We start from the raw sequence: 12,847 nt of genomic DNA on the forward strand, positions 1-12,847 counted from the left end.
TCCAGCCCTGGATAAGACAACCCAGCCTGTGATGAAAGGAGCTGCCTGCACTTGTGGCCATGAGGAAAGGGAATTCTGTGGGACTCACTGCCTGCAGCACTGCCCACAGGGCCCAGGCTGCCAGGCAGGCTGGAATGGATACTGCGCCCCAGGGAGGGAGGCACAGGGCTCAGGCAGCACAGCAGCTTCCTGGAGATCAGCTCCTTGGCCATCTCCAAACTCAGCCCAGAAGGGAGGTGACACATGAGGACACCAGAGCACACACCAGCGCTTCACCCCAGGAGGACTCGGGGCTGCAGCATCTCTAAGTTGGCTCTTCCTGACTACAGGTGCAAGCCAGCAGGAGTCCAGCTCCAGAACAGAGATACCTGACCCAGCACACAGCAAAAGGCAAGAATGGGGCTGTTCCCAGCCTCACTGGAGAGCAACATCTGCTCATCTCCAATGGGAGGTACTGGGACACGCAGAGCAGCTTTGATGGGCAGTGCTGTGATGGGCTGAGCAGGCAGGAGCAGCTGCTGACCACCTGCTGGTACCACTGACGCAGTGAGGCACTGCTGGCAGTTACCAAGGAAAAGCCTTTCCGTGCTGCAGCGGTGCAGCCAACACATCCCTAGACAGGCTCCTTGAGGGATGCAGGAATGGCTTCACCACCTCCAACAGCTCCAGCAAAACTCTCCTGACATTGAGGCTGGGTCCAGGAGGATTCCTGCAGGGCAGTCCTGTGCTGGAAAAGCCTCAGGGTGCCCAAGTCACTGCAGGTAGAACCTGACATCCAAATAAACCTTCAGTGCCTCCATCTTGCAGGTTTGACTCCACCTTGGCCCAAGACTTTGTGAGTGTTCTTGTAATGTTTTCAATCAGTCCCCTTCTACTACAGGGTGCTAGAGATGAAGGTAACACCTTCCTATCTGGTCCTCTCCTCATGCCTGTTTCCTAAAATCACTGCAACCCTGCCTGCCATCTTTAAGACAAGATAACCACACAGGACAGATGGACACAGGGCACCAGGGTGGGAAGGGGGAGAAGTGCTGGAAGCAAAGACAGAAGACTGGCCCGTTGTACTTCATCAGCCTTTCCTCAAATAGCTCCCAAGTCGCAGCCACAGTGGCACAAACCCCTGGCACCTGCCCTAAAAAGGCAGAGAGGATCAGGACTTACCCTCATAGGACAGCACGTGGCCTTTCTTGCCTTCGTATATGACATGTCCTTTGGGCACGGCATCCTCCCTCGCCTTCTCTGCTCTGCTGGGGCTGTCTTCTCCGATTATCCTGGTAATGGTTCCTTTGTACAGCACTTCTGCCGGGGTGCCCTTGGAAAGCCACCAAGATCCATATTTAACAGTGTCACAACCAATTAAGCAAACGCCGTGCGGGGACAGGCTGTTCCTCGCGGGAAGCTGAGCGCAGGGAGCACACCCGGCCTCCGCTTCCTGGCGCAGCCAGCAGCCAGGGAGTTGCAGCTTAATTATTGATGAGAATGATAACGAGCAGCAGTAAAAAGGTACGTGATCTGTGTGAGGCTGCTGGGAAGAGGCAGGGGATGAGGAGAGCACAGAAACAGCAACTCTCACCCCTGTGTGTTTTGGAGTAAGCTGCCTGGCCTGCTCCCTCTCCCCGGGTTTGGGGGACAGGGCTGGTGCTCCCCTGAGGACACCTTAGTGACAGCAGGCACTGCTCCAGCGTTAGCTTTTCCCTGCAGCCTATTTCCCCAGCTTGGCACAGGAGCCACAGAGATGTTCTGCCCACCCAGGCACATCTGCTGGCAGCAGTGTGACCTTCAGGGAGCTGCCTGCGTGCGGGAGCTGCGGCTGGCAGCGCGCCCGGCTGGGACGGCAGCTACAGCGAAACGGTCCCACAGCAGGTTGGGGAGCAGAGCCTGCCTCAGACCCCCAACAGGAACAGCAGCAGGCTCCCCACACACACCAGTGTGAGCTGAAACCTCTCCTTCACCATGAGCAGACACAGCTCACAGCACCTACCCCCCGAATCCCCTTCAAAACACACGGAGCTGATGTCCCTGAGGAGTCGCTGGTGATTAACACCCTTCTGCCACTGTAACCTGTCGGTGCCAGCTGGGAACAGCCACCATGGGGTGACAGCCCCCCTTCCCCATCTCTGGGAAGGCACAGGGATGCTGTCAGAGTGACACTCCTGACTGACACCTGCCTACTCAGCTCATTTAACCCCAGCAAGCCCTGGGACTGATGCCTGGGGGAAGCCTCGGGACGTGATGCCCCCGCCAGCTTTGCTGCTGCTTCCAGGCTGTGCCACTCAGGCTCTTTCCCCACTCCTGCCTGGGGGTGCCCCTGCTCTCCACCGAGCCCTCAGAGCAGCAGCAGTCCCCAAAAGCCAGGGCACACCAGCATGTGGGTTCAGTGCCCTGGGCACCCAGCCTTGCAGTGGATCTGGGCACGTGTAATGGCTCTCCCAGCCCCAGGTAAGGCACCTCCCTCCACAGATGTGCTCCGAGGGGATGCGAAAGCAAGTGATGACAGATGGCTTCAGAGCAGAGAGCATATATTCAAGATCTGCTTCCTGTGAACTGGATGACTCATCTGAGATCAAGTATCAGCTCTGGTACCAGGAGCGGCTGCCAGAACAGGGGGCTCCTTCTCCCCAGCAGGAGCAGAGGGATGCAGGCTGCTGGGCCAGCAGGAGAGCCAGGCAATGCCCTGGGTCTGGCCCTGGTACCTTAATCCCCAGCCAAACAAAGGAATCTGGATGGATTCATTAGCTGGCTGGATTCATTAGCTGGATGCAAAAACAGTGTCTCAACAAACTCTGCTGATCTCCTCAACTGGCACATGGTACTCAAGGTCCTTCACGCCCACCCACTGCTGCCCACAGCTGCTGCAGGAGCATCTGAGAGGATGGAGCAAGTGTTTGCTCTGATGGGTTATTTACAGCCCCTGAGCACCCACTCCTGGCAGTTGCTGGACACAGGGCACCAGGCAAGCTAAGCCTTTGCTCTGGGCCGGGATTCAGGATCAGGTCCCCAGGGCCAAAGTGAACATGGTCATCCTCCTTGAAGAAGGCAGGCAAAAATTGGAGCCTGAATGTCTTTAAATATCTGAATGATGGTCAGATAAAATCCCCATGGGAAACAGATTTTTTTTTTAATGCTCTCTGCTCTGTTACCAGATGAGCAATAACTCACACTGCAAGAAACTATCGCCTGCTTGCCAGCTGCTCTTCTGAAGATGGATGGTGGAGATTAAGGCCAAAGTATCTTCCTGCTGAAGAGCCTTTGGGCAGGACCCCCAGCACAGCACGCTCAGCCCTGGCAGGAGCTCTTGCTACCTTACCTGCCCCTCACAGCCTCCTCCCTCTTCCACCTGGCCTGGGCCCTCCACCCATCTCCTTTGCTCCGCTCCACTTTCCTGCCCTGACAAGATGATTTTGCCAGAGCCATTTACAGCTGCTTTTGACTCTGTTCTTTACAGCTACCAAAGGCAAAGCTGGGTTTAAAGGTGTAAGGCTGCACTGCTGTTTGTTGGGCTCTGCTCTTCTGCAGTCTTCACTCATGGGACACTGCTCGTGCCATCCCAAGTGGGGGCTGCTTGCAGACCTCTGAGGGGCTCCATGGGGTGGGAGCACCACAGAACTGCTGCACAGCCCTGTCCTGCACACCCAGTGTGCCCCACAAACCCCAGTGCCCCTGTCCAGCACCACCCTGCAGCTGGCAGCACCCGGGGGTGACAAGGGACCTACGTGTGTGATGGAGCCTCGGTAGGTGATGGGTGACTCCGGAGGGGGCCTGGATGTGGGTGTTCCTTTGGTGATGCTTCCTCCCGAGGCAGAGCTGAGGGAAGTACCTGCAGGACACAAAACCTGTGAGCTGGGGGCTGGATTTGCTGTTCAATAAAACCTGTGGGGCTGAGACTACTGAGTGCAGGATTTGACCCAGTCTCTGTGGTACTGGAGGGGACACCCTCCAAGAGCTGTCAGTGCTCAATCCCAAACCTTGCAGAGCCCCTTGTACCAAGTGTCTCGAGAAACCCATCCCTGTGAGTGTGGGGTGGAGAGGAGGTAAAATATAGGTCTTTTGAGGCTATCAGCTCCCTGCTGTCTCTGTGGAGGTGCTGGGCAGATTTATGACCTGGGAGAAAGCACAGCCTGGCTCAGCCTCTCCTGATGTGATCAGAGCAGATCTGTGGTGAGATGCAGCTCAGGGTGGCTTGAGTTCATTCACACAGATCTGTCCTGGGTTGGAGCCAGCCCACAGCACTCAGGCTCCTGACTTGTCTTACTGGGGGCTTCCCAAACCAGAAAACTCTGCATTTATTTTCTTCTGCCTGGCTAATGGGGAAAAAAACCCATCAGGGCTGCATTTAAGCAAAATGGGGTCCCTGATCAGCTGGACCACCAACAAGGAAGAGCATGAAAATACCAATTAATGTAATTTAAACAGATCTTGCTTTGTCTTAAGCAACAGATTTTCAGGTGCTCCTTGAACACAAAACCTCCACCAGAATCAACACCTGAGGCCCCGATTTGGGGAGGCAGAGAAAAGGGGCAAAGAGATCCCTTTGGCTGGAACAATTCCAGAAGTCAAACCTGAGATCACTGGGCAGCTGCAGCCAGTGTGGCATCCACCAGGCTTGGCAGTGCCAGCGCCCCTCCCTCCCTCCCTCCCTCCCCACAGCTGGGGCACGTGCCCCCCACTCTGTGTCCTCACCCCGCAGGATGGAGCCCTCCTGGGATGGCTGCAGAACCAGACTCTCTGGCTGGCTGGCCTGGCTTCTAGGAGAAAGTTGTTCCTGCTTTACTCCAGGAAAAGGCACTGGAAAACATTAACCAGGTATCAGAAAAGGTGCAGGACATGGGGCCACAGCCCTTGGCTGTGCCAGCCCGGAGGCAGCACCTCCTGGGCACCTTTGCCATTCCCAACTCTTTGGGATGGGCTTCCCCAGGGGGGTGAATGCACAAATGCCATCGAGCAAAGCCAGATCCTTCACCCTGGCACTGCCCACACCAGGACCAGAGCTGACACTGAAAACTCTGTGCTGGTTTGTAACAGTGACAAACAGAGCTCATATCCCTCCTCCCCAGGCTTGATCCCTCACCCATTCCCTCCTGCTGTTAACAAGAGCTTCCAAATCTGCAGACTAAACACTTTCTTTGTTCACTTCAGGCCATTTACTCTTTATCCTACCAGCCTGGGGAGCAACAATATATTTCCTTCCTTCGATCACAGTGTTACCTGAAGGGTATTTATAGGCTAGGAAGTGTCCCTGACTGAGTTGTTGCTTTCCTATACTGCACAAATTTAGCTCCCTGTGTCTCTGCTCTCCTGATGGACTAAGCCTTTCATCCTCTTAGCAGTTCTCTCCGTGCTCCCTTGCTGTGCCCTGTGCTCCTCCTTTCCCCTACGCTTCTGGCAAGCTCACTCCCTCCTGCTCTCAGAACATGTGAGAAACAACTCCTCTCCCAATTCCTTACCCAGTTTCTTGGGATCCATGGTCAGTGGCAGGCCCATGGTGATGGAACCAACAGGGACCTTGGCGTGCTCGGGGCTGTAGGGTGTGTGGAGCTGGATGGGCATTCCCTGTGGGGCAAGAGGAGAGGTCAGGAGCAGCTGATGGTCCCTGAGAGGCATCTCCACTGCTCACACCTATCAATGTCCTACCTGGGAAATGGATCCGACAGATCTCTCCAGCACAGAGGGGTGCTTGGTGGAGGAGATGAGGGGAGGAGGGTTGGAGATGCTGGCTAGTCTCTGCAGGCCTGAGCGAGAGCTCTCATGCAGGTTTAGTGGGATGGGGTGTCCTGTGAGGAGAACACAAACATCAGTGAGACTGAGGGCAGGCAGAGCAGCTGCAGCACCAGGGAGCAAAGGGGAATGGGAGGGAGCAGGGGCTGGGTGCAGTGACCTGGCTGGCTGGGAGCCTGCAAGTCACACAGCCATTTTGGAAAGGACCGGAATAGTTTAAATTACTGCCTTGTCCCCTCTGCAGCCAGAGGATGAGCTGCCCTCCAGCCAGAGAGGGATAAAACCTGTCTGGCTTTGCACCCACACTGCTCTGTGACAAACCACATCCCTACACCTGTCCCAGCCAGAGCTGGGAGACACAGCTGACCACCCTGGGACCTTTAAAGAGCCCAACCCGTGACAGTGGCTGTAAGCACAGCCTCTGGGCTCAGCCCCAGGTGGGGCAGGGGAGGGCACATGTCACACAGCCACTGGGTTTTACTTGCCTGGTGGGTTATACTGGAACAAGTGGGGCTCCGTCTGGGGAGAAGTTTTGATCACATCCCGGGGGTAGGACAGAACAGGGGGCCAGCACGAGGCAGACACTGACTCAGCACTCAGCTTCTGAACCTCTGCAATGGCTGAGAAATGCACGGACTTCTCTGCAAAGGACACAGAAAGAAACTGCATGGTCAGTGGCCAGCATGAGTGAGGGGTCCCTGTGAGCACGGCAGGGAAGCAAGAGCCAGCTCCAAGCACAGGAGATGGCTTCAATTCAGTCCAACTTGGCCATGAGGTGAGGCTGAACTCTCCAACCAAGCTAACAGGAAAAAGCTCAGTGTCACTGCCTGGATTTGACAGCATTTATTTTACCGAGATTTAAAGGGCAGTGGGGCGTCTGTGTTGGTGACTCTGCTGGTGCTCACTGCCTGCAGGAAGCTTCATGGACCTGGTGCCATCCCACCTCACCCAGGAGAGATGGCATTTGACATTCAGAGTCCAGCTCCTTGCCAGGACTTGGCCATTAGTGAATTGCTCCTGGGCAGCTCCTGCCTGTTCCCAGGCTTCACATCATCCCAGCATGGCAGGGCTGGAGGATTAATGATGATGCTGCCAAATCCTTGCCATTAAAGCCAAGAAGCAGCAATGTTGGCATCCCTCTGGTGCAGGGGGGACATCCAGAGGGTACCAGCTTGCTGGTGACTACACTGTGGTGTGCAGCTTCCCAAAATTACCTGGTTCAGGGCATCCTGGATACCAGGCTGGGCTCATCATGGCTATAAAAAGGCTGAAGCGAGGCCAAGGAGAGTTTAATGATGGAGGAGCTGTGCTGGGGCCACCTGAACCCTGCCATGTGCTGAAAGATGCTGAGGAAAAGAGAGGCTTCATCTGCACCAGCTCCATGCCAAGTGCATCCTCACACTTGGCTAAGCAGATGGATGAGACAGCCTTTTCTGGATGGATTAGAGGCAGGTTTGGTAGGATTTGCTTGTAATCAATAAACACTTCATTTTGCACTGCCCTTCCTCCCCAGATCCACCTGTGTAACGTTTGCATTGACCAGAAATTAGAAACTGGGCAGTAAACAACAGCAATCACAAATGAACCCAGCCTTTAACCATCAATTTTTGATAAAAATAGATGCTGAATCCTGCTAAGCCTAATAATAGGGCAAGTAGATTATCAGAGGCCCAATTTAATGAGGCTTTACTACATTATTGTTATTAATGCTCAGTGTACTCAGAAGCTGGAAGATTATTCTTGTCTGCCTCAGTGAGAGAAGAAATCCATTCTGGGCACACAGAGGTGTGCAGGCACTCACACCTCTGCAGCCTGGTGGGACCAGACCCTGGCTGTGGCCTCTTCTATCCCCGTGTAGGATCCCAGAGAGGATCCCTTCATCCTGCCAACAGAGGGGAATCCAGGCACATCCTCCTCACTGCTGGAGAGTCTCTGGCACACCCACACTCCCTGATCTTCTCCCCTTCAGCTCGGCCCCATTCAGCTCTGCTCGTGTGGGGGCAAACAGCGCTGGGATCTCCCAGCTGAAGATGTTCCCTGAAGCCAAGGCACTGTCAGCCAAGGCTGTGTGCACCCTGGATGGCTCTCGGAGAGCCTCGTCCTCCTCCCCTCCCCGTGGGAGCCGTCCCCTCCCCTGCGAGCCTCTCCAGCCTGTGAAATGTGGCCAGTTCCTAATTGCCCCCGCATTAGAGGGTGGCTATAACTCAGCCAGCTTTTGATAAAATAGCACTTACACGGGGAAGAGAGAGTTCCTATTACCGTTTATCAAGTCCCTGGAATGGGAGCGAAGGAGTCAGAGTTTATATGATCCGTCATCCAAATTAATGCTCTTGGCTCCCCATCGCCTCCAGAGGCCAAATGAAACACAACTAAATCAACACAAAACACTCTGCTGGCTCTCCAACCGCCAGTGATAACCAAAGATATGCCCGGCAGCAGCTCGGCACTGGGCAAAGGATCCGCCTGCCTGCCGGTGAGATCCAGGCAGGGCTGCCAGCCTCTGCCCAGCCCCGTGATCAGCAGCTCCTCGTGGAGGCCAGGCAGGGCTCAGGAAGGTATGGCTGGCTGGCCACCCTCCAAGCTGATAGAGCCCCAGCCAGCGGCTGCGAGGCAGCCAAGCCTGGGCCAGGATGTGTGCAAGGCTTGGCTTTGAAGCGGATCCAGAGCGGTGAGAAGGATGTTGATCTCCGCAGCGGCTGCAGGAGTTCCAGCTCTCTTATCAAGCCAGGGAGGAACAGGAGTACCTGTTCTGGTAGAGTCAGCCCCTTGCTCAGAGGTGGCACAGGGCTGCTTTCCAGAGGGCTCTGCAGGCTGTGCTGGACTCTCCCTTCTAACTCCAAGCCATGTCTGCAGTCTGGATGCTTGCCACTTCACTGGGATGGCTCAGAGAGCAGGGGAGGGAAGGGATGCACACAGATTTGCCAGGAATATCTGGCTATCTCCCTTCTAACCCCTGACCCACAGCCAGGACGTGTTCCAAGAGGCAGAGACAGAACTGAGACAGTGCCTGAGTCCATACTTGTACTGAAACCAAGGCTTTGGGGGAGTTGATTTCTCCTTTTGAGGTGACTCATCACAAACCTACTGCTTTTCCAAAGGGAAATACGTTCCCACTATGAACAGGGGAGACCAGCCTATGTCTCCCTGGGGTCCATATACATTCCAGACCCACTGTGGCACCCAGCACAGATGCACAGCCACACAGGGCTTGGAGAGCACACAGCTGGAGCCCAAGACCTACTGAGATGTTTGCAGGGATATAGGGAGGCATAATTACTTTCATTAACATGAAATATTCAGAGCTGTACAGAGGGGAGAATAAAGTGCTTCATATCATTAGTGCTTCACAGGGAACAAAGCAACAAAAGATCCACCTGGATAACAGATCCTTCTATTTGATAATGGTGCCAGCAGACCACAGAGTGGAGTGGGTGACTTCAACACCTAAAGCCTGCCTTGTACCTGATACCCACTCATCTGCCTCACCTCCTCATCCTCCTGTGGCCAGGAGGGAGCTGGAGCTGCAGCAGTGGGACACGGGCAATGCAGAGCTCTGGGCTGGAGTGCTGGCACTGGCACCCAGCTCACAAGGAAGCTGAGCAGTGCAGCATCAGATCTGCACAGGATTACAGCACAGGAGATCAAACCTGATTACCTGCCACTGGGGAGGAAGAGCTGGAGGGGAACTGTTCCACCTGGGCAGCAAACAGGAGCACAGCAGGATAAGATCTACTGGAAATGGGAATTCACGGGTGGCAACACCACGACTTACGGGAAACTCCCTTTCTTGCAAGGTGAGCAGTCACCTTCCTTGCTTATATGCAAAACATTTCGAAGGTGTGATGCGCACATGGTGCTATTTATTGTTTGAAAAAATTGTGGCCAAGTGCCAGCAATGCAAGCAAATCCTTCTGTCCAGAGGAACACGACAGCTTGAGGAATAACTACCTGGCCTGGACACTGCAGAGCAGGCTGCCACAATCCTGGCTGCCCCAGGGTGAACTAGTGCAGTGATTTTCCAGCAAACATCACAGCCAAGTCCAGCGCCTCCTCAGTGCAGTCTTATCCACCCTTCTCTTCCATGCACAAGCAGGTGATTTTTGCAGCTGCACCCATTCCTGCTCAGGATCCAGCACTGGTGGACACTGTACCCACATAAGCCCAACTTCCCTGACTGTGCCACTGGGGACAGCCTCTCATCTTCCTTAACAACTGAGCCACAGGCAAGCTACAGGGGGCAGGGACACAGACTCTGAACTGGAACAGACTCTAACACTCAGATTAAAAACACATTTAGAGGATGGTTTCATCAGGACTTCCCGTCTCTCCTTAACCTTGATCCCCAGGTGCTCAAGCTAATAATGCTTCAGATGCTCTATGGTGGGAACCTCTGAATTGCTCATTAGGCAGCCAAACCACATCAGAGCTATTCCGGGGAGAAAGCACTGGGAATCTTTACAGGAACCTTTGGACTCCGAGTCACAGTATTAGCATTGATTTTAAATGAAATAATGGTCCCCGCTGTGCATTAAAAGCATTCTTTATAGAAAGCCAGCAAGGTAGAAAAGAGCCATTGTACCCAGAGCCTTGGCATGCCTCCAGGCCCCTCTGCTCTCTGGTGAATGGCAGATGCTAATAAAGGCAATCTTCACCTCCTTGGCGCTCCACACTGCCCGGCTTTGCTGTGGGCTCAACGAGACATCATGTACTGTCTAATGAACATGGGAAATTAGCCATGCCTCTCTCGTCCTGCCTCAAGATGCTATTAAAGAGCTTTCAGGGGTCAAAACAAGCTTTCACCTAGGAGGGGGAAAGCTGCTGGCTGCATGCAGCTGCACACCCCGGGTGCTCCGTGCCGATAAAACACGCACACAGCCCTACCTTCCTTCTCTCCAACAGCGGGGCTCCGGCTCTTCCCCCTGGGGCTGCTGCTGGGCTGCTGCTGCTCCTTCTCAGCCTGCTGCTGCTGGGACTGTGACAGCTTGCTCGGGGGCATGTCCTCGCGGGCAGACTCGTGGGCTTTTGTGATCTGCTGCTGGTAGAGAGCCAAGGCGTGGGGAGGCACCTGAGGCTTCGCGCTTCCGCTCTGCAATACCCCCTCTGAGAAACCTTCGGAAATCTGCAAAGCAGTAAGAGTTGGTTACACTCCTCACGTGCTGCTGACATCCATAACAATCTTGAAGACATCAGGAGTTATGAGAAGCCCCTGCCCCACACTATTATGGCAAGTCTTAGCAGAGACCAAACAGGACTTCAAAGCTCACTAGCCACAGGAGATTTAAAAAGCCCATGACAAAGAGTACCAGCTCTGTGCTGGTGGTACTACAGGACAGAGCCAGACTTGTTCAAAACCTCTTATCTACAGTTATGTGCTTGTAGCTTTTGCCAGAAGTTACACTACAGCAGCCACATCTTTAGCTGCAATACGGGAAACTGGAAGAGCATCAGGAATGGGTCCTCCCTGATCACGCAAACCCCAAAGCAGGGATTTCCTCCCTGCCCACCCTGCATCACTGCTCCTCCAGTGCTGACCCTGGAGATACCAGGATCCTTCTTCTCACAGCCCAAGCCACCATATCATACTTTCAATACATGGCTACTGAGCAGTCAAAAAGGGGGACCAAGCAAAGCTCCTGGGTGAGTACGGTGATATCCTTCAAGCATGAGATGAAGTGCAGGGCTGGGAAGGTGCACTCCCTCTTTTTAAAGCCATGGGAGGCAGCAGTCATGTGGCAGTGAGAAGCTTTTTCTGTCCAGACCTCCCACGATTTTCTGATAAAAGAGCTCAAGAGACATCCAAATGCTGCTGGCAGAGCTGCTCCAGCAGCTGGGAACACCCTCTGCACAGGGAGCACCTTGCCTGGCCGGAGGCTCACACCGCCCAGGCACAGTTCTCTGTGGACCAGAGGCCATCCCCAGGGATGAGCACATCCTTGCAACCCTGACTCACCCCATGGAGCCCAGTGGGAGAGCGTGCACGAGGCACAGGCTGTGCTCCCAGCCCCTGCCCTCTCCAGCAGGGTACTCACAATGGGAGGGATGGCAGCAGCTCTCTGCTTCAGCTGTTTCAGGTCCAGTGGCTTCTGCGGTGAGGAGTTGAGCCGGGTGTCGCTGGCGGTGTTGAGCAGGCTGGGCCGGGGGGACAGCAACCTGGAACCAAAACAGGACATCAGCCATGGACAGACTCCATGGCCCATGGCTCCCCCACGCCCTGCATCCCTGTTCTGTGCTGCCAAACCCAGAGGACATCCTCTGTATCAGAGAGGAGCGTGCTGGACCGCTGCTGGCTGCTGGGAATCTGGGCTCAAAGACAACCCCCAAGGGACTACATGTTCAAACAAGACCCTTATGTCTGGCTCAAGAGGCTCTTGAACCCACTTTCCCTCATCTCCATGCTATTTCTAGCAAATCTGCTGTTGTCCAGAATAAACCTGAGGCAAAATGGACTCGAGAGCTGGGTGTTATGGAGCGAGGCGACCGGCCCGGATTTCATTTGGACATGGTGTTACCCTCCAGAGCTCACATGTACAGCTCACCCAGGGCTTCATGCTCTTCTTCAAGGACTGTCTTTTATCAAGGTGCTAAAGCCAGGGCAAGCCACCATGTGCAGGCAACTCGGGCCCTTGGGTCACTTGAAAGATGAGAGGCTGGATTTGGATGGGATTTGGCACTCAGCAGCTGTGCAGCCCTGCACCCTCACCACTTGCTCTTCCCCTTGGCTGTTTGAGCTGCCTGGTAAACACTCAGCCAGCCGTGCAGAGCCCCTGTGCAAACATGGGGGGGCATCCCCATGGTGCCACCAAAACGGGGTGGGGATGGAGGCGTGCAAAGCCCTTGGGTCAAACCCTCAGCATGTCCAGCTCCTGAGCTCATGCTGAGACCTCAGGGACCACGTCTGCCCAGGCCACCTCTGCTCTCTCTCCCTCCCGACTCCAGTTTGTTGAAGCCAGTTCATAGTTTTCAAGCTTTACAGCTTGATTTGTTTATTTTAGCTGTTATTTCAGTGCTCTCTTCAGCCTATAAATTTCAAGGTCATTCCATGCTCACCCTTGGATGAATAAACAAGCGTGGCGGGGCCGTGTGTGGGGAATAAACTCATCATGGTGCTGGGGCTGCCCCAGTCCTCACTCTG

General features: G+C 54.6%; 1 protein-coding gene across 16 annotated transcripts in view; it reads right to left on the minus strand.

Moving 5' to 3' along the window:
- NCOR2 (nuclear receptor corepressor 2) overlaps window positions 1-12,847 on the minus strand; it is a 226,709-nt gene that overhangs the window by 20,341 nt on the left and 193,521 nt on the right. For all 16 annotated transcript variants that reach the window (XM_030959051.1, XM_030959056.1, XM_030959054.1 and 13 more), the window contains exons 21-28: window positions 11,745-11,865; window positions 10,597-10,834; window positions 6,201-6,356; window positions 5,632-5,771; window positions 5,445-5,550; window positions 4,681-4,785; window positions 3,714-3,817; window positions 1,162-1,312 (exon numbers count right to left, since the gene is read on the minus strand). In XM_030959051.1, coding sequence (XP_030814911.1) covers window positions 1,162-1,312; window positions 3,714-3,817; window positions 4,681-4,785; window positions 5,445-5,550; window positions 5,632-5,771; window positions 6,201-6,356; window positions 10,597-10,834; window positions 11,745-11,865 — 1,121 coding nt within the window. The remainder of the gene's footprint in view (window positions 1-1,161; window positions 1,313-3,713; window positions 3,818-4,680; window positions 4,786-5,444; window positions 5,551-5,631; window positions 5,772-6,200; window positions 6,357-10,596; window positions 10,835-11,744; window positions 11,866-12,847) is intronic.

The sequence above is a fragment of the Camarhynchus parvulus genome, chromosome 15 (assembly GCF_901933205.1).
Source record: "Camarhynchus parvulus chromosome 15, STF_HiC, whole genome shotgun sequence".
NCBI classification, from domain to species: domain Eukaryota; kingdom Metazoa; phylum Chordata; class Aves; order Passeriformes; family Thraupidae; genus Camarhynchus; species Camarhynchus parvulus.